Here is a 22,112-nt window from a genome sequence, read left to right on the forward strand (position 1 = left end):
GGCTCAGCTCCTGGGACTACTTTGCAGTCCGCGAAGCGAGCAGAAAGGAAGGCCTTTCGGGAACTGTAGTTTCTCACTGTCAGGAATACACGGAGATGGGTGCCAGAGACCCGCCGGATGAACTACACTTCCCAGAAAGTGCGGGAGCTATCTTGCCGAATCTTTCCTGGCGAGCTCAGCGCTCACTCCCAGAGTCGGTTCCGCTGTAGAGGTGACCTGACTCCTGGAGACCGCCTTTGCAGGTGCACAAATCGTCCACGCAATTCTCAATAATGGTGAGTATGGGCTCCTGGATCCTGCAGCAGCTCCGGCCTCTCGGCCTCATCCTGCGCTTGACGCGCTTTAGAGAAGCAGTAATGCCAGGCGCTGTCCTTTGCGCGGTTTGCAAAACCCGATCCATCCTCGCGGACTGTCGCAGTAACCCAGTAATTGGAAGGGGGTTTGCATCCATCAGAGAGTTCTTAAAAGGACTCTAGAGAAGTCGTGTCCTTGGAGAGACGTGTTTCAATCCTGACGCATCGCTGAGGGACAAAATTTTCTCCGAAGGACGTTTGAGGATTTGACGGGGATGAGATTTGGTGGGAGGGAAAGAATTGGGTCCTAACCTCTATTTTGTCTCTTAAGCTCTTGGAAGGAGTAGGCCTGCGATGTTGAGGTAGGTGGTGCTCCAGGTTATGATCCCAGTTTTCAGGAGACGTGTTTCTGCCATATCTAATTTCAAAGGAAAAAAAAATGTTACTGAAAACCTATTCTTGATCTTCTTATGTAATGCCAGGACTCGTTAGCATCACTAGTCAAACAATCAGTGTGGATATTCTTTACTATTCTGTCATGTATTGCAGCAGACCTACTTACAAATGGAGCGCAACCATCTTGTTGAAAGCTCTAGATCGCTGGATCTTCCTGTCTTGTCCCAGCTGAGGGGGGGAGGGGGAGGTGAAGGAACTCTGGCGTAGGAATAATCTGCGTGCTCTTTGAAGGTGACATTTATCACCAGACTGGAAATTGCTACAGTGCTTTAGAATTTATATTTTGAAAATACTTTTTCTCCTTTAATCTCAAGATTGGGAGTATGAGAAAATATTTGGATGAATTGGAAATTTCACAGAACCCAAAAAGACATGTTTCAAAGCAGGGACAAAAACCCCCCCAACCTCTATAAGAGACCCCAAAGGGGCAACTACTAATTCCCAGTAAATGTTATTTTGGCACATAAGTGGTTATTTAAATTATGGCTTAAGTGGTTTCTACTGTAATGATTTTAGTCATAAAACGGGGGTGGTTACCCAAGAACTTCAGACTTTAGAATTTTAGATCTAAATGAAAACCTTTTTAAAATCATCTTAACCAAAGCCCCACTTAAAATACTAAAACTTAGTTCTTGAGACCCAGAATATGAGTTTCTCAGGGTCACGAGATTTGGGTCTCTTCTTCCCATTTTACCTTGACTGTATCATGCATTTAGCAAGTCATTCTGTAATTTCAGTAGCTGAAGTTACCAGTTAAGATATAAACCCATAATGCCAGCATGTAATATCTGATAGCTTTACTCCTCATCTTTCAGAATATTGGAATTCTGAAGTTTAAAGGGGATTTAGAGATTATTTCACCTCCTCTTAAAACAGCCTGGCAAGGTCATTGACTTCCCAAGGTCATGGAGATCCAGGGCCTCTGATGCGTTCCCTATACAGCAGCCAGAACCAGCCTTACCCCTAGAAGGTCACATCTGTGCCAGATGGCATGAGCTGGTCCAGGTAGAAGAGTTCTGTCATGTTGCAGTCTCACATGATTCAGAACCTTCTTGTCTCCCGGGAAGAGTATGTGAGTAAATTACTGATTTAGAAAAGAGCTGTCAGTTCCACTCAGTGTGGTGGTGCATACCTGTGGTGGTGCATGCCTTAAACTGCAGCTCTTGGGAGGCAGAGACACATGGAGCTCTAAGATTTCAAAACCACCCTGCTCTATGAACCAAGTTTCAGCCAGCCAGGGCTACATAGGGAGACTCTGTCTCAGAAAGAAGAGAGCTGTCTTTTTGTAACCAATCAAAAGCATTTTTAAAATGAACACTTTGCCTTGTCCCTAAGGGAGTGACCTAAGAGTACCTGGGGGACGGGAATGACATCACTTCTCCTTTCTATTGCAGTAAACTAGAAAGTAAAAGAGGAATGCTGTTCTGTGGATAACAAAGGGAAAAACTACAATTAAAGCTTTTCAACTAAATAGCACATTTTTAAGACAGCCTATATCCTCAGGAAGGTCGTTAGTGCCCTGCCAAAAGAGAAGCCATTCCTTTTTGGATTTTGGCAGAATGCCCAGATATCTGAGCAAAGAATAGTAACCTGCATTGGCACTGTTGCATTGTGGGAAGTCAGTGGGACTCTCCTACCCAACTTTCCTACTGCAGTGTCTCAGGAGAGCACTAAGAACCAAACTGGTGTTTCCTCTGCCTACACCATCATCATGCAGATACTAAGACAGCCCTTAAGATGGAATTGCCAAACACAGAGGGAACCTGCTGGAGTAGAATTAACTATTGATTAGTTGGCCACAGACTCTTCACTACAGACTGTGATACTGGGAACACATTTTTGAAAAATGGCTACATTACTCTGTTCTAACCATCAGCTAGAATTTCTGGAAGGTTAAACTTTATAGATGTGATTGGCACATTCTCCCTCATTTCTTTTTCTTTTTTTTTTTTTTTTTTTTTTTTTTTTGTGGGGGGAGGAGGGTTGCTTTGTTTTTGTTTGTTTTCAAGACAGGATTTTTATGTGTAGCCTTGGCTATTCTAGAACTCTCTCTCTGTAGACTAGGCTGACCCCCTCCCTGGTACCGGCTTTAAAGGTTTCCAGCTCCCCCTCATTTCTTATCCCAGTTTGCTTTATGCTGTTCAAATCAAATTTGGGGTGAGGTTGGTGGTGATGATCTTTTATGGGGATTGGTGGTGATATGGGGTTGGTAGTGATCTTTTGAGGTGGGAGTGGTGATGATCTTGAGGGGGTTGATGATCTTTGGTTGGTTGTTTTTGAGGCAGGGTTTCATGTAACCCATGCTGGCCTCTTGGAACTCCTGATCTTCATGTTCACCCCCCAGCCCTAGGATTGCAGGCATGTGCCACCATGCCTAGATATCAGTGTGGTTTTGTTTTTGTTTGATCTTTTCTTTATGCTTACACTTAAGCTTTACCTTTACATTATTCATTCAGTAAAATATATGTTAAAACCTATATGAAGAGTGCAAATTTTAATCAAAGGCAAACTGCTCTCAAGGGAACATTGCAGTCTAGCTGACATGGAAATATATAACTGCAGGATGTAGGAATCTTAGAGGAAATGTCCATGGTGTTCTCCCACCCACACACTCAAATAAACGAAATAAAAATATTTCAAAATTGTGACATAGTTTTGCTTAGTACAGCTGAAATATGGCCCCTCAGTGTCCAGTCTTCTCAATACACATGTACATGAATAGAGTATCTTCATTTTTTAAAGGACATTCAATTTGCTTCCAGTTGTGGACATTTCAGTCTCTATTTACATGATCAGCTATTTCTTAAGCAAGTACATGAGTTCTAGTTGTGTACCTGTTTTTATCTATCAGTTGAGATATCGCAGTGAATTGAATTCAGGAAGATGAACTAGGCAAAGCCCCCAGAAGAGGGAAACAGCTTCTCCCTTCTCATTTCCCAACTTCAAAAGGAAAGATGACAAGAGGAAATATACACAGGTCTATAATAGTATTGGCTCCTAATAATGATATATTAGAACATATATCATAAAGCTGTGTATAGAAGAAAGTAACCATATAGGATAATGAGTGCTATTCATACATACAGTTTATTTTGGGCATAGATATGTGCTTTATTAAGTACATATTAATTAATATAGATATATATTTTTATTAAAATTGGTTTATGTAGATATTAAGTTTAATATATCTAGAGATATGGAAACATAGGAGAGAGATCCAGGGAGCAAGGAGAATTTTTCTCCATAGCTTTCTGAGGTTTTATCTTTGATTGTATTTTTCTACTCCTATCCTGGGCATGTTTTTGAGGAAGAAATGCAAGTAAAATCTACTATGGTCAAGTTTATTTCCTTGTAACAATTAATACTTATTTCTTGAATTTTCCTTTTTGACATCTGTGGGGACCAAGTCATTGAGTGCTGTTGACTTCAGGCGACCCATCTTCCCATCTCAGGCAGATGAGTCACCTAGAAGAGACTGTTCTAAAGAGAGACGACATGTTTCTCTGCCCCATCAATTTAGGGGTCACTTCCTCACACAGGGAGGGACCAGGAAGACACTGAGTGTAAGCTCAGCATCATCAAGGAAGGGATACTTCATCTTCATTCCAGCCTGAAATTCCCTGAGCCTAATTTAGACTTCTTCCATTACTCAGCCCTCATTTTGAATACAGTTGTTATTTTTGTCTGTGTGTCTTCTTTTATTCAGAGTCTCTTAGACTGTAAAGCTGCTTTTTTTTCCGATTATATAACATTGTACTTTTTCTGTGGTTTCTCTTCCTCCTTTTAAAACATAATTTTCCCTTGGAATCAGATTGTCAGCTATTGCTGATTTAGTACAATATTTAATACTAAAATTTATTATAATCCAGATATTAATAAATTTCTACTTGAAAAAATATTAAAGGCTTGGACCAGCAAGCTCAATGGGCAAAGGGAACCTGCTACCAGGTCTTATAGCCTGAGTTCAATCCCCAGGACCCACATAAGGGAAGGAAAAAACTAACCCTCACAGCATGTTGTGTCGTGTATACTCCACCCCATATACTTTAAACAAATGCACACCTTTAATGTCAGCACTTGGGGGTAGAGGCAGGTGGATTTCTGTGAGTTTTAGGCTAGCCTGATCTACATAGGGAGATCCTGCTTCTAAGTAAATGCAGGGTTGTTTTTGCTCTTTGGGTAGTTAAGTCTAGATTGTTTCATTAAACCTTTTTGGTTTAAAGGGAAGGTTTTAGTCACTGCTACACCTTTTCCTAGTGTGCAGGATTCTGATGAGGTGGGAGTTGGGATTTGCATAATAAAGGTTTGTGAGGCTCCTGACCTGCCTGGGTTTATATCACCTCATAATATGGATATGACTTTGTGGGCCTAGTGTTTGGCAAAATGTCCCCCAAAGATGGACACAGTTGCATAAGTAAATTCAGTTTTGTGTTTTTTGCTTCCATTGAGTAAAAGTTAATGCTTCCTAAGGGTGCCGGTGAGGACACACTTGGTAAGTTGCATAGTTCATTTGTCCATGCTGTCTTTCCTGAAAACAAGCCTAGAGGTTAGCTTTCTACTGAGCTAAGAAGAGACCTGAAGGTCTCATACTCTCTTCTAAAGCATGTTTTGTCTTATTAAACTAACACTTTAATAAGCTGTGACTGGCTCTTTTTCATTTCAGTCTGAACCAATCAGAGTCCTTGTCACTGGGGCAGCTGGTCAGATTGCATATTCACTGTTGTACAGTATTGGAAATGGATCTGTCTTTGGTAAAGACCAGGTAGGTACATGTCTCTAAACCTTGGCATTGTAGTAAAAGAATGTTCTTAATCAGGTTCTGTATCTAGTTGCAAATGGTGAATGAAGAGGCAGACCCAATAACTGTAATAAGTCCTTTGCTGTTAGTTAGTAGAAGCTAAGACGTTTATAGGCTACCCTGCAAGACTGACCATACCTGAAACCAGAGTTCTTCCACCTGATGTGTTTGCTCAGCTTAGTGCAACCAGCAGGTAACAGTGTGTCACTGAGAGTGACCAGGAGAAGGGGAGTCCTATGAGAAAGTTGTTGAATCTGTCCTTTCTTTCCAGTGATACTGTTTTGAACCCCGATAATCACAGGAGAAGTCTACCCCCACAGGAAACAGGCAACCCCAGTTCTAGCAAGTCTGTTTTCTGTACACTAAAACCCTTTTCTAAAGTATTAATTCTTTCTCTTGACCTACAGATAGTTGAATTTTCCCTGCATGTCAGATATTGTAGTTACTGTTAGCTATATAAAATGAAATCATACCTGCAACCACTAATAAAAGCAAGCTGACGGGCTGGATTGACAGCTCAGTGGTTAAGAGTACTGGCTGCTCTTCTAGGACCCGAGTTCAATTCCCAGCAACCACATGGCAGCTCACAACTGTCTGTAACTCCAGTTCCAGTGGATCTGACATCTTCACACCAATGCATATAAAATAAAGTTAAATTATTTAAAAAAAAAAAAAAAAAAAAAACAGCAAGCTGTGTCATCTCCCTTCCCTAATTATGACTGATTGGTGGGAGCTAAGTGTGTCCAGACAGATGGGGGGGGGGTACACCTTGTGAGTGCCGCCCTCCATATCTGCTGTCCTGGCTCTTTGACAGCCCATCATTCTTGTGCTGCTGGATATCACCCCCATGATGGCTGTTCTGGATGGGGTCCTGATGGAACTGCAAGACTGTGCTCTTCCCCTTCTGAAAGGTGAGTAGGGAAGTCAGAGAACATGGGTTACATGGCACTTTGTGTCTTTCCAAAGGTGAAATTTTTAGATTCTTCCTAAAGACTGTCCATTAGAAATCGTTTCACAAAAGTATTTTTGTTGTTGTTTTTTGAACTACACTACTTTTTAAACATGAATACCAATAATAAATAAGTGCAAAAGCAAGAAACAATTAGTGGCAAGTCAAGGGCTTGTTTTTCTTACATCTACATATAACAATAATTTATAATTAGAAGTAATATGTTCAAGAATTATCCCTCCAGGTTGTTTGCATTGTGCTATTATTTGAAGTCTACTTAGAAGTAATAGTAGCATTGTGTAACAGAATATTTTCCATTCCACAGCATGTTCTCCAAGGCTATGTGCTGCCTAGGCATTCGTATATGCTGGTCCCTCATATATGTCCCTTTTCATCTGCCAAGCACTGGGTTGAGGCGGGAAAATTGTCCTTAGTGTTGTGCACCTTGAAGGAAAATATGACCTCTGTCTGGTCAGGCCTCCCTAGACGGGCTACTCTCCTGTCCTTGGTTATGCGGCTCTCAGCTTCAGCCTAAGGGACACCTGACTGCGCTCGGCCTTTTCCGTACCCACAGCCACTTCATGTCGGCTTCCTCTTGGCATTTCCATTTCCCTTTTCTGCTGGTTCCTCTACTGTCACTAATGGACCCAGTGTCCTCAGGCTGCTATGAATGTGGCTGGGAAGGGACAGCTTGACAAAGGATGTGTGACTGGAAAAGGAAGATGGGTACTTTTTTTCTTCTGATGTTCCTCTGTTTGGGGACTCAGCAACCTGACTGACATATGCTTACTGATCTGAGACTTACATATAGAAATGCTGACTCTCGGCCATGGCCTTTGTGATACACTCAAAGGAAAGCAACGCTACATGTTCCTTGATCAAAAACACAAGGTATATGTGTTTGTACAGTTGAACTCTGGACTGACCTCCCTATCTTATCAATTTCTTATGCCTTAGTTCTTCATCTGTGAAATGTGAAGATAACATTTGGTAGAATACAATCCTTAGCATTATCCCTGGTACATTATGCCCTAGTAAACATTATTTTTCAATTTGTACTTGGTATCTTTTTTTTTTTTCTTTTGGTTTTTCAAGACAGGGTTTCTCTGTGTTGCTTTGAACCTTTCCTGGAACTCACCCTGTAGCCCAGGCTGGCCTTGAACTCACAGAGATCTGCCTGGCTCTACCTCCCGAGTGCTGGGATCGAAGGCATGTGCCACCACAGCCCAGCTGTACTTGGTATCTTAAACCTCAAAGTAATTAAAATCTAAAGACTAGATGTATTGGTTTCTCTTTGTACTATCTATGGTAATAAATGAAAAAAAAGTTACTTCCAAAGACTGTATCATGCATAATTATGTAAAAGATAAAAGCTATAGAGCTATTTTAATTGGACAATTATTGATGTAAGAAATACAAAATAATTATTGACTTTCTCCTGTGTTGTTGATTATTTTTTCTACTCTTTTGGTCTTTGGTCTTTTGGGGGGACCTCCACCCAGCTCCCAAATAAATCACACGTAGAAGGAGGCTTTTTAATACTTACAAATGCCCGGCCTTAGCTTGGCTTGTTTCTTGGCAGTTTTTCTTAAATTATCCCATTTATCTTTTGCCTCTGGGCTTTTTCTTTCTCTCTCCTTTTTTTTTTTTTTTAAAACTTGTATATCTTACTTTCACTCTTACTCCATGGCTGGCTGTATAGCTGGGTGGCTGGCCCCTTTTCTCTCTCCATGAACTTTTTTTTATTATTTATTTTTATTTATGTGTATTGGTGTTTTGCCTGAATCTATGTCTGTGTGAGGGTGTTGAGTCCCTGGAACTGGTGTTACAGACAATTATGAGCTGCCATGTGGGTACTGGGATTTGAACCCAGGACCTCTGGAAGAGCAGTCAGTACTAACCACTGAGACATCTCTCAGTTCTTGAACTTCTTTTCCTCCTAGGTTTCTCCTATTTATTCTTTCTGCCTGGCAGTCCTGCCTATCCTTTCTCCTGCCTTGCTATTGGCAGTTCAGCTCTTTATTAGACCACCATGTGTTTTAGACAGACACAGTAACACAGCTTCACAGAGTTAGACAAATGCAACATAAAAGAATGCAACACATCTTTGCATTATTAAAGCACATGTTCCACACCATAAACAAAAGTAACACACCTTAAAATAATATTCCACAATACTCCTGTGTTCTTAGGGGTGTTAAATGAATGGGTTGGGTTTTTTTGTTTTGTTTTGTTTTGTTTTTTAGGCCTCTGAAAAGTATACCACTGTGAACTATAAAAATAAACATTTGCCACAGTTTAAAAGAATCAGTAGATTCAGTATGAAAGGGGAAACTCGGCCTTAAGTAGCTCTGTGTGCTTTTGCCTTGTCCCAGATATCATTGCAACAGACAAAGAGGAGGTTGCCTTCAGAGACCTGGATGTGGCCGTCCTTGTGGGCTCCATGCCAAGAAGAGAAGGCATGGAGAGAAAAGACCTCCTGAAAGCCAATGTGAAAATCTTCAAAGCCCAGGGCAATGCCTTGGAGAAGTATGCCAAGAAATCAGTTAAGGTGACTGGCAGCATATTTGACAGTCTCTTTCTTATTTGCATTTTCAAACTTCTGCTTTTGATGTTTAAATGCCAGGAGAATTGCTTGTGTTTGTTTCTGGTTCTTACAAAGTTTGCTAGGTTCAGACATGGCAGCCTCCTTGTGAATTTGCTGGGGGGACCTTGTTGAGAACTTCCGATTCATCTGTGTGTTTTGGAAGATGGCTGCTAAATGCCTTTGTTCTCAGCCAGACGCCGCTTCTGAGTGTTCATATTCTCCAGACAGAATTGTTACGGTCTGTCTCTTAAACTGAGTTGGCATGACTCCCTCTTCTCTGTAGCTATTTATATTCATTCTAAATTTGTCTTAATATTTCAAAACAGCTCTTTTGAGTTTTTGTTTTGTTTTTCAAGGTGGTTTCTCTATTTAATAGCCCTGGCTATCCTGGAACTCACTCTGTAGACCAGACTGGCATTGAACTCACAGAGATTCACCTGCCTCTGCCTCCTGAGTGCTGGGATTAAAGGTGTGCCACCATCTTCCAGCTCCAAAACCACTCTTTACGAGTGACCTATTTATAATACTTCATAGTTGTCTACATTTTTGCTTTCTGTAGATTTCATTTTAAATAGTTATCTTTGCTCTCTAATCATTAACAAAAAAATAAGAACTATTAGGAACACACAAGTCTCTGGGTAAAAGATTACAGAGGTATTCAGACTGGTAAAATCTGGGCTGCTTGGGATTTGTGGCTCTGTTTACATGGTAATTCTACCTCTGCAAAAAAGTCTTTGTTGGGGGAAATACTCACACACTGGGACACCCAGAGGCAGTTGATGCTCACAGGGGCCCAAAAGATGTGTGTGTATATTTGACTCATTAGATTTAGAGGAGTTGTGAAGATGATCTGTATTTTAGCAAATAGCCCAGGTTATTCTTAGGTTTAGACCAGTTTAAGAAAAATTGATTTCCTAAAAAACTTTCCAAAAAAGTTTTATGAATGACTCAAACTCTGAGATGAAGCTTTAGATTTCTTGCTTTTTGTGGTAAATAGATGAATGATCTGTCTCCATAGTAAAACATAAAGATGGATCCTTTGGGTTGTGGATATTGCCAGCTGGAAACTGACTTGTATGTCATAGAAATATGATTTTAAAAAAAGGTGCCTGTTAGACATGTTTAGTCCAGTTCTAAGACAGGTGTGTGGTCCGTGTGTCTTTGCCTCCTACCCACCTAGGTCATTGTCGTGGGGAACCCGGCCAACACAAACTGCCTGACGGCCTCCAAGGCCGCCCCATCCATCCCCAAGGAGAACTTCAGTTGCCTGACTCGCTTGGACCACAACCGAGCAAAATCTCAGGTAAGAAAAATGGCTTTTAAAACGTAAAGATTTAGGCTGTAAAACTTTTTTCTTTTTTTTAAATAATTAAATTATTTTAAAATAATTAAATTTTGGTTTGTGTGTTTGTTGTTTTTGTTGAGCAGGAAACTATTCCTTTGTTTAAATTAGAAGTTAAGGAGTTTTTGGATCTATTCTCTAAAGGCCAGAGGCTGGCCTGCCTCCTTGGTTTTATCTTCAAGTAACCAATTGTGAACCAGTGTGTGTGTGTGTGTGTGTGTGTGTGTGTGTGTGTGTGTGTGTGTACCAATTAAAATACAACACAGTTGCTAATGTTGCCTTGTTATAGTAGTTAAAAATTAGTTACAAAGCAGTCCACACCAGTGAGAACTAGTTGGTGCCTAGCCCAACTGTAATCAGAGAAGCTTCACCCAGCAACTGATGGAAACAGACAGAGACCCACAGCCAAACATTAGGCAGAGCTCGGGGAATCCTGTGGAAGAGGAGGAGGAAGGATTGTAGGAGCCAGTGGGGTAAAGGGCACCACAAGAAAGCCCACAGACCCAACTAACCTGGCTCATAGGGGCTCACAGAGACTGAACGGACAACCAGGGAGCCTGCATGAGACTGACCTAGGCCCTCTGCACATATGTGACAGTTGTGTAACTTGATCTTCTTAGGACACTCCTAACAGTAAAAGCAGGTGTTCTCTTAGTCTGTTGCCTGCTTTGGGGACCCTTTCCTCCTACCAGATTGCCTTAACAGAAGAGGAGGTGCCTAGTCTCACTGCAACTTGATAGACCATGGCTGGCTGATATCCATGGGAGGAGGGGGAGGACCTGGGAGGAGAGGAGGGAGGGGAAACTTTGGTTGGGATGAAAAAACAAAGTAAATAAATAAAAACAAAAAAAAGTTACAAATGAAATAACACACAGCATATAGTTTAATTGTGTCATGTGTGAAGCTTATAGAACAAAAGACTTGAGTGGTGTTGATACTCATTTTTCTCTGCGGCTAAGCAATCAAAATTATATTTTGATACTCTATTTTTTAATCTTTTAAAATATTCTGTGTAATTACTAAAATTATCAAAGTATTCCTTCTAGGAGACTTAGATAAAGATGTCAAAGGCATCGGTGACTAGGAGATCAGTTGCTTTTCAGAACACTGGGAGCTAAGGTGCTCATTCAGGCTAGCTTCTGCAGCTTTCTCTGTTCCGGAGTTCTCAGACACAGCACTCTTTCCTTTGCTCTGGAACTGTGTGTCCATCCTTCAGCCACAGAGCGAGGCTTCTTATAGGTCTATGGGAGTTGTGCTATTTATTATTTTAGTTTGAAGAAAACTTTTTTTAAAACAGGAAATTATATGAGTTTAAAGTTAGAAAATAAAAAAACACTGTCTTACACTGAGAGTTAACTCTTTCAGCTCTGGAATATCCAATAAAAGATAAAGTAATTTGCATTTGTTAGCTTTACTACAAGATTGATGCTTTAGGTAGCTTTTAATTCTCATGGTGACTGTGCAAGGCATTTATTGCACTTGTTTTATAGATAAGAAACATGAGACCCAGAGAGGTAAGGGAGCCTGCCCAAAGTCACAGAGCTAAGTAATGATGGAGCTTCTAGATTTACCTGGATATAAACTAACCCCTGTATATGTTCTAGACAGCAGTACTAAGTGAACTAAGTACATCCCTTACCATGCTATTACATAATAAAAAACACAGTAAAAATTGCTATTATTGTTTTTATTATTAAGAGATATATAGCCTAAAGTTGAAAGACTCAACCCATAAATATCTTCTTCAGCATCCCAGTTAACATAGGCAGTTATTCAGTGAGATGCTTTGGGCTGGTGGCCAGAAGGGATGGGATCCGACTGGAGGACAGGTATAAGCGAAGAAGTTTGCTGCCGTCTTAGATGTGGGCTGACCTTAGTTCTACAGAGTCTAAAGAGGTGAGATGACACCGAAGCCTCCTCATGGGCCGCCTTAGCAGAAGCAGAGGTTGGAAGGTTCTGCTTCCACAAGGGTCACAGAATGGCACTTTGTCCCAGTGCATGAAACAGTTTCCCTCGTTGGGGCAAAAGGCATGAATGAACCAAGAGTGACATTCTCGTAGTACATCACACTTGGTACACTCACTAACTCACAAGCCCTTGGCTAGGTGGTTTCATTCTGTCAGTCTGGCACAGTGAGAGCCATCAGAAGCTTCTGAAGAAGCATTTTCTTCCTCTTATAGATGTTGTTATTACAAATGAGAAGTAATTAAACCCAAAATAAAATTTTCTTTCATGAATCGTGACAAGTCCTCTGTTATTTATTCAAAAACTCAAAAGCTTTAATTACCTACTGACTGATCTGTCACCTGAACTCTCCTGTGCATGTAAAACCCAAAGCTGGATGTATACACACAATATGTACATATGCACAAGGTGATTTGACAGTGCACTGCTGTGGGGGAGAAAATTACAAGGATTGGAGAGTTAGTCAAAAACTTAACAGGTCTACATGACAGACTGAAGTTTGCCTAAGGAAGCAAGAAATGTTATCCTTTGTATGTATTAATTTCACTGGTTCTGACATGACTGCCTTTCAGAAGCAACATCTGCTGGGCACAGAACATCTGTCCTTTGTTGCCCAAAGGACTATTAGCTCAAGAGATCAGAGGAGTGAGAAACCAAAGGCATATGAACAAAGGAAGTAAAGGACCTAAGGGGCCTGCAGTGGGAGAAGCCTGCTGGCATCTGGGCTTCACTGTTGTGCAGTAGTTAAAGCTGGTAGGCAAGGGGTCAGGAGCTCTTCAGTTCTTAGTGCACTTGGGACTTTCAGTGTAAGTATTCATAAATGTATTAAATATTTTTGTTACAGAAACTGTAAGCAAATTTTGTTTTGCTTAGCTACAGGCTAGTGTGAATGTTCTGAATGTGTTTAAAGCAAGCTAAACTGTTCATTATGTTCTGTGTTTTAAATGCATCTCAGCTTAGACTATTTTCAGCTTCTGATCAGTTTATCAGAATGTGACTATTCTGTCATAAGTCACGAAGCCTCCTTTATTTCAGTCCTCAAATCTATAAAATAGGGACAGTCACAGTTTGGTAACATGAGTCCCTTCTTATACTAGTATCTTTAATTAAGATTAATTGAAAATTAATTTATATATTATATGTAACAAAAATTTCACCAAAATAGAATACATATACCAAAAGTATCTGAACAATCAATCAATAAGTTGGCCTTCCATGTACACATTAACAAAACAAAGCTCATATTCATTAAGGATCTGATGACCTGTTGTGTAAAGAAACATACTATACTGATAATCTAATCATGAATTACAGGATGCCCTCTGCTCTCATTTTACACTGTAATGCTTCAGGTTCATAGTTGTTGACGCCACTGAGTGCTTTAGGATAGATATTGCTGAGCAATAAGATTTGCCTTTTTTCAAGTCTGTTTTTAGCTTGTATTTGCTTAACATTTCTGAAGCTTTTTTCCTTTACTTAAACAAGTCAGGATTTGCAATAAAAATCAATTGTCCAACTGATGTGTTTGTTTTAAATTGAACTAGATTGCTCTTAAACTCGGTGTAACTGCTGATGATGTAAAGAATGTCATTATCTGGGGAAATCACTCATCAACTCAGTATCCAGATGTCAATCATGCTAAGGTGAAGTTGCAAGGAAAAGAAGTTGGTGTGTATGAAGCCCTAAAAGATGACAGCTGGCTCAAGGGAGAGTTCATCACGGTAAGAGCCTGTGCCCTCCGACAGTCAGCCAGAGACAGGCCGCACGACTGAGCTGAGTGTCTGGCCAGTGGCTCTGCAGACTGGGATGTGTTCTTTTGGGTCATACAAAAAGACAGTTCTCATCGTCTGATCTGACTTGTTGTGTAACAGTCAAGATTATTGTCCAAGTCAGAAGAACTGAGCCATCTAGTCTTGTTTATGCCAAGATCTGTTCTCTGTGTTTAGTTTGCCGCATGTTCTATAGGAATTTCTACTTCTTTATCCAAAAAGGCTGGTGCTTATAACTGAATTAGGATAGTAAGATTACCGCTGGAGGAAACTCAGTAAGCTGTGGTTGCAGCCACCTTTCACAGCAGGGTAAATGTGGAACTGGTGAGAATTTTGCTGTCATGCTCAGATAACTCTGTCTCTCTATGCTCACACCCAGACTGTGCAACAGCGTGGCGCTGCTGTCATCAAGGCTCGGAAACTGTCCAGTGCAATGTCTGCCGCAAAAGCCATCTCTGACCACATCAGAGACATCTGGTTTGGAACCCCAGAGGTGAGGTTCTCGTTCGTACCAGCCATTCTTCCAGTTTGTCCCTTGGAGCTAGAGTGTAAAAAGAGCAATGATGCCAGTTCAGTTCATTTCCTCGAGCCTGGGAGCCCAGGAATGTTCCTTAACCTTTCTAAGCTGTGTTGTTACATGACATTTATCACAAAGGATGTTAGGAGTTAAAGGCAGTTGTATATGGTAAGCCTTTTTTTTTGTTTTTTTTTTGGCTTGTTTTTTTTTTGGTTTTTTGAGACAAGGTTTCTCTGTGTAGCTTTGCGCCTGACCTGGAACTCACTCTGTAGCCCAGGCTGACCTCGAACTCACAGAGATCCACCTGGCTCTGCCTCCCGAGTGCTGGGATTAAAGGCATGCGCCACCGCTGCCCAGCAGCCTTTTTTTTTTTTTTTTTTTAAGATTTATTTATTTTATGTATATGAATGCTCTGTGTGCATGAATAACTTTATGCCAGAAGAGAGGGCATCAGATCCCACTAGAGATGGTTGTGAGCCACCATGTGGTTGCTGGGAATTGAACTCAGGACCTCTGGAAGAACAGCCAGTGCTCTTAACCACTGAGCCACCCCCACACCCATTTGCCATTCTTGAAACCAGGATTGTTTGGGCCATAGGATTCTCAGCTGTAAAATAAGGGTGGAATTTGGGGCTGGAGAGAGATGGCTCGGCGGTTCAGAATGCTTGCTTCTCTTGCAGAGGACCCAAGTTCATTCCTAGCACCCATGCCAGGCAGCTCACCACCACCTTTAACTCCAGCTCCAAGGGACCTGCGCACACATGTGCATGCACATACATATAAACAAATTTTTGTTCAGTCTTTAAAAAAAAAAGTAAGATTGGTGGAGCTGTGACCCACTTCCCACATGATCTGGAAGAGTGGGTAAGGGGATGTATGTGAGCCAGCACTGCTGTGGCGCCTCACACAGTAGTTATGCATGCAGTCAAGGAAGTCACCTGCTTTCGTTTAGTTTTGTTAGTTGGTTGTGTAAACCAATCCCTGTGAGCCATAATAGTGTGAATCTTTTTCAGGGAGAGTTCGTGTCAATGGGTGTTATCTCTGATGGCAACTCCTATGGTGTTCCTGATGACCTCCTCTACTCGTTCCCTGTCGTGATCAAGGTGGGATGACACACACATTATCTATTTATGATATATATATATCCCTAAAGTGTTTTTTAAATATATTTCTTCTAATGCCAAGTCATTAATTAAATACTGAAACTAGTCTGGACAGCAAGAAGCAAGATTCAACTCTTGTTGATAGGTACTTTGTTATTACAGTAATTCTGCATTGTACCCATAAATAGAATCTTATTTTCTCATAAACCTATAGAGTACTGAACATTATTCTTTATTATAATCATGGTATAGTTCATTGTAACTTTCTGTGGGTTTCTTTCAAAATTCAGTGAGTATTAAACTCAAGTGTTGTGATATTCATGGCTTTAGGATTGAACTGAGAGAATGAAGAAATCACAGACATGTTCAGAAAGCTGGGATTGAGTGGGTCAGGGACTGATGAAGTTACACCAGCAGTAACCCAGAAACTCAAAGCCTCTATTATATACAGCTGAGCAGGAGGCAGACTGCTAAGTAGGAGGTCTCTGTATGGGAGCAGTCATGCAGGAGGAGGAAGCTTGTTTGATGTGGCTGATACTTTCTGCATACACTGCCAATACCAGTGCTAAGACCAGAGGAAGGCCTTGCCATTCCAATGAGTTGGAGGCATTGGGGTCCTTGACATGGAGGTGCTCAGGTCATGAATACTCATTCATATGGGGTACATTTGCTCCCCCACACTAAAGTGCTTGTAGTTCATTGATAATTATGACTTGGGCTTAGGCCATGTGTTCTGGAAGAGCTCTTGCCTAGTATGAAGGAGATGCTGGCTGGGTTTCATCCCCAGTGTGATTTTAAAAAGTGAGCTCTGGCCTTTGACTGGCTCTTCAGAATTAGACTTTAAAACAGGTGTGCTTTGCGATACCATTTCTAGCTAGGCTGTCCCCTGCTGAGAGGTTACTTTGACTGGAACTGAATCTCTTGCAATTGCTCTCTAACAGAATAAGTCCTGGAAGTTTGTTGAAGGCCTCCCCATTAATGATTTCTCCCGTGAGAAGATGGACCTTACTGCAAAGGAACTGGCCGAAGAAAAAGAAACTGCTTTTGAATTTCTCGCCTCTGCATGACTAGACAATCATGTCGACGTCAGTGAATACCCCAAAGCTGAGGAATCAAAATGTCGTCTTTGAGCCTAGTACCAAACAGTAATAATGCTATACTCAAATTGTGAACAGCAACATTTTAAATAGTGTGTTTAAATAGCTTCGTGGTTCAGATCTGTGAAAGTCTATCATGCTGTTACTGTTGATCTAAATAAAAGTGTACTCAAGTGACAGTGTCTCAGCCTCTATTTCTAGCTAATATTTAGTACCTTCAGAAAACCAGTTTGCTCCAACAGATTGTAATTTTACCCTTTTTTTTAGGTTTTTCGAGACAGGGTTTCTCTGTTTAGCTCTGGCTGTCCTGGAACTCACTCTATGGACCAGGCTGGCCTCAAACTCGCAGAGATCTGCCTGCCTCTGCCTCCTGAGTGCTGGGATTAAAGACGTGCACCACCACCACCACCACCCGTCGTAATTTTATGTTTTTAAATTCAGTAATAGTAAAAGATGGAAGTATTATGAAGTAAACCATTACTCAGATGGGAAACCCGACAGATCTAATCTAGAAAGACCTCACTACTTAGACGAGGCATTTATATTGTTAGATCTTTGCAGGTTGGTTCATGTTTTGCTGATAATTTGATTTTAAAATTAGCTGTAAGAAGACTACAGGTACTATTCTATCTTCCTTAAGTTCTTCTATAGCAGAATAAGGAATCATTAATATTTCTTGGTCAATAAATACAATAGTGTTAATGTTTGTGATTTAAAATTGGAAATATAATACTAAAAAAGTGTTTTTGAGGCAGTCTGTTTTCCATGAGAACATATGCACTGTCTTTTCATCTTGGTGCTCAATACCAATGAAGGTGTGGGAAGTACACTATGTCAGAAACAGATGAACACTGTCGGTCTTTCCTCCGTGTCAAGTTTATTGAATAACAATAAATTGACAAGGCATGACAGTTTCATTGATAGCAATTTGCCCAAATACCCCAGCTCTCCTGGATCCACCCACCTAAACCCCCACCTCCAGCCAAGGACAATATGGGTTTTTTATTCTAATCTTAATAATAGCTAGGTGAGGTCACAGCTTACTCCTTTAAGACAGTGATCACTAGGAAATCAAGCTTGAAGCCTGAGGAAATCAGACCATCTCACCCCCTACTCGCAACTCTTTCTGCGGTACAGAGTTAAGACAGCTCTTAACTTAGGCTCTTCCATGCCCTTTGTCATGTATGCTACCCCACACTAAGTCACACAGTATGGAACTCCCTGCCCCTGAGAGTTTGCAAACAGCAGACTTGTTCTCGGGTTTTCTCTGCAGCCTCTTAGGCCTCCCTCCTCCCTTGCCCTTCTGGTCATGACAGCTTTCTGACCCCTGAAGCTTCCCCCCAGGTTTTACAGGGAAGCCCCTCTTTCCCTGTTAGGCTGTTTTTGACATACTGTTTTTGATTGCTCTCCCAGCTGAAGGTCAGAACATGGTCTTAAAGCCCTGTCTCCTGATACACCTCACTTCCAAAAGGTGACCATGTGTCCACTCCCTTCAGGAACAAACCACTACTGTGCCGTTTACGTAGCTTTCTCGGATCACATGTTACACACCACACAGCGGATATCTCTATGTATTGTATGGAGAGACTGCAGAACAGCTTTAAATAAGGCAAGGCATTTCGGAGAGTTTCAGAGAGGTCTGAGAAGCCGAAGTTAAGAAGACCGAACAAAATGGAGCCTGAGAAAAGCTACAGTGGCAGTGAGTCATACCACAGGAGGCCACGGGTCTGAAAGCAAAGCTCAGAGTCCAGCTGCAGAGGCAAAAGAGCAGGAGTAGGTCCAGAGGAAGGACTGACAACAGATGGACGGCAGGTCCACATAAGCAATGAAGTGGGCTATTTGCACAGCAGGGACGGAGCCAAGCTGAAGCCTCCAGGACAGACAGTTCTCTTCTAGCTTTGCTATACAGGATGGACGGGACAGGCTAGTGAGAGCCTTCACTGTTGCAATGTTCTAGGTGTTCACCTCTTCGTGTGGTTCTGGCGAGAGTTACTCCCATTTCCTTGGTCTGCTATGGGAGCTAAGTTCTTGGGCATGGACTACCCTGATATAGTTTTAATACCCCCAAGTGCCTCTACAGCCTCCATTCACATTCCCTATAAATGGCTGGTCCCCTTTCCTCTCCCGGGAATGTCATTCATCAGTCAGCACAGTTCTGGATAGATGGTGCCATTCATGTGTCCACCCAATTGCAGAGTTACCCTGCATCCTCAAAATGGCGTCAAAAGCACTTGGAAATGGAGTCTGCCAGGGCAATGCCCAGCTTGGAAAATCACCACTCTAAATAATACAGAGTGACTTAGAATAGGGCATAGCCTGATCTCAACAAAATTATTTAGAGGCTGGAGAAATGGCTTATCAGTTAAGAGTACTTGTTGCTCTTGCAGAGGACCTGAGTTCAATTCCCAGCACCCACATAGTGTGAACCATCTATAAGCCCAGTTCCAGGAGATCTGATGATGTATGTAATACACAAACATGCATGCAGACAAAATGTCCATAAAGTAAAATAGCCCAAAAAATATTATTTGTAACCAGTTTCCATATTGCATGGTTCCATTGTCTATAAATTAGGAACTTGTGTCCTAAAGCAAGAAGACTAGCTATGCATCCTCCCAAACCTCTCCATTTTTGGACAGGAAATAGAGAATTAATTCCCCACCACTTCAACTCTGCTGCCAGCAAAGGGTATCTAGCAGCCATGGACAGTCCCCAGAAGGAAACACAAATATTATCTGTTAAGAATGAAAGAAAGCCCAAACAGTGACTCTACCCACTCACTAAATCATACTGACTGCTAATGAGGTCTAGATGAACTATAATTTTATGCTCAGATCAAATTAGTACATTGGGGTTATTTATATAAGAAACAGCTCTCATCTCAAAGGGAATGAGATCATTTATTCTAGAGCCAAATAAAAGTAACCATGGCAAAGGAATGCAGATTTAGGTTATCCCAAATTCCATGTTCCAATATGGCAACATTTTCATAGTTTTTATAGAAACAGAACAAAGAAAAGTCATAAAACTAGACACTTTAAATATACTGAAAACACCAAGTAGGCAGGTTCAGGGAAATGAGGAAACCTTTGCTATATGCCTCAGATGTTATCTAATAATGTTCTAGCTTCATATTGGTGGAAGCTAGTGGTCACCTAAATTAATACATTCCCAAAAGTTTCAGGTGCAAAAGGTCAGATGCAGGTACGCATGTAATGGCTATTAAAGGAGGAGGATATCAATAGCCTAAGTTAAATTATAATGAGGCTCTGAGGAGAGTAAAGGGCAGGTGAAAGACACACACCCTGGCCCTGAAACCAGAGCCAAAGAAACACACTCTGCCCTCGGACCAACTCAGCACAAAAATCAACCAATCCCTGAGCACGAAATCCAGCCAATCTCTGAGCTTGTCCAAACTCAGGGATTGAAATCTAACCAATTTCCACCCTGAAAACCTCTACCCCTAAGAAGCCCTGTGCCTGGTCAGTTGAGAGCTGCCTATTTCCACCCTGGCAGAGGTAACCACTCTCCTAGCTTCTTGAATAAAGCTCTTGAATGAGATTTGGGTGACAACCTTCTTTCATTGAGTGCAGCAGAGGAGTAACAACTCAGTGGAGCAGAGAGGAGCAGAACTGTAACTTTCCCCTAGCAGAGCAGAGTTGTTACACTCAGAGGGATCTGAGCAGAACTGTAACATTTTCTCTGGGGAAGCCCTCCCCTGCCGGGGCAGAATTGTTTCCTTGAGGAAACTTTTGCTGGAGCAGAACTGTAAGCTCCTACACTTACAGTGACGTTTTGGCTCCCGACTGCCACGATGCTTTTCCATCTGACCTGCAACATTCCAACCTCTCTATGATCACTGGAGTTCTAATCATTTTTTTTGTTTGTTTTTGTTTCTTGAGACAGGGTTTCTTTGTGTAGCTTTGCGCCTTTCCTGGAACTCGCTTTGGAGACCAGGCTGGCCTCGAACTCACAGAGATCCGCCTGCCTCTGCCTCCCGAGTGCTGGGATTAAAGGCGTGCGCCAACACCGCCCGGCAGTTCTAATCATTTAATCAGCCTTGCAAGGTCCATTGTAAGGTGTGGCAAGCCCAACCGTGTGGACATGTTGTGATTTCATATCATTCCTGACTTGTTTTTCTCTAAAAAAAGAAAAAAATGTGGATGAGTGGGTATGGGGCGCTGTTTCTCTCAAAGACTGCTTCAGGCTGAATGGTGGGCGTTGATTGGTCCTTGGGGAGAAATGGGGAAGCTGGCTCCTGAAGTCCTGGGATGAAGTCCTGCAGCTGTGTCCATCCTCCTTGGTGTGGCTGGTCCTGGGATGAAGTTCTGTCATGCTTTGTCCTGCAGCAGTCTGTCCTTCATGGTGTGGCTGGGAACCTTCTGTCTGACAAGATACTGGTGACATAAAAAGCTTAGAGAAAAGACTCATTATTATTTTATTTCTGGAGTTGACACTTATCTGAGGTAGATCTGGCCTGTCCGGATGGAGACATGTTTAAAAAGGTGGCTATGATGTTTTAGTACTCTGCTTAATTTTTATCTGAGACAAGCCTTATTCAAGGTAGTTTATTTAAGGCACCTGTTTGTTTTGTTAGTTTAGCATTTAGGAAACACAGGTGATCAGTTGTTGAGTATTGAACAGTGATGGATTGTTATATCATTACTGCCTGGATATTTTGATGGTCCCTTTTGCCTCTGGCCCTGTGTGGCCCTAGTTGGGAAAGGAAGGAGTGATACCTTATTCCTCTGGAATTGGTGACAAGGCAGTGGATCCTGATGTCCTCTGGAGCTTGAGAATGCATGAGAACTTATTTTTTTGAATTAGGAACAAGGCAAAGATCATGGTCATGTCTGTATGCACATGAGAAACACAGGCAGTAACTTTAAAGTGAGACAATGAGCTCTTATCTTAGTTGGAAATCTTTCTCATTAAGTAACTCTGAAAGTACAATTAAATCTGGTAAGGTAAGTATGGCTGTCCTCTGTTCCTGACAATAGAAAGGAGGAGTGACATCCTAAAACTCCCAGGACTGAGTCATTGGCTCTGGTGTCTAGAAGGAAAGAAACTAATCGCTTCCCTGCTGAGTTCTGGGTTCCCTGCTGTGTCTGTAGCCAAGCCTAGGTTTGCTGGAGGTCTTAGCTTGATGTACCCATGCATCTTGGCGCCTGGGGGCAGTCAGCTGACTGATTGTCTTTCTAGGCAGCACAAGGACAAGGATGTTGATGGGCAAGGC

The 22,112-nt window shown here is 41.7% G+C and overlaps 1 protein-coding gene across 1 annotated transcript; it reads left to right on the forward strand.

Annotated features, from left to right (window-relative positions):
* The first annotated feature begins 73 nt into the window (after positions 1-73).
* On the forward strand, positions 74-17,053 carry Mdh1 (malate dehydrogenase 1). The gene is made up of 9 exons (XM_036200170.1): positions 74-275; positions 5,413-5,511; positions 6,362-6,458; positions 8,872-9,047; positions 10,264-10,386; positions 13,935-14,111; positions 14,539-14,652; positions 15,690-15,779; positions 16,721-17,053. The coding sequence occupies exons 1-9, from the start codon at positions 273-275 to the stop codon at positions 16,844-16,846; spliced, it is 1,005 nt and encodes a 334-aa protein (XP_036056063.1). The 5' UTR covers positions 74-272; the 3' UTR covers positions 16,847-17,053.
* The last annotated feature ends 5,059 nt before the right edge of the window (positions 17,054-22,112 follow it).

This window comes from Onychomys torridus, chromosome 10 (assembly GCF_903995425.1).
Source record: "Onychomys torridus chromosome 10, mOncTor1.1, whole genome shotgun sequence".
Classification (NCBI taxonomy): domain Eukaryota; kingdom Metazoa; phylum Chordata; class Mammalia; order Rodentia; family Cricetidae; genus Onychomys; species Onychomys torridus.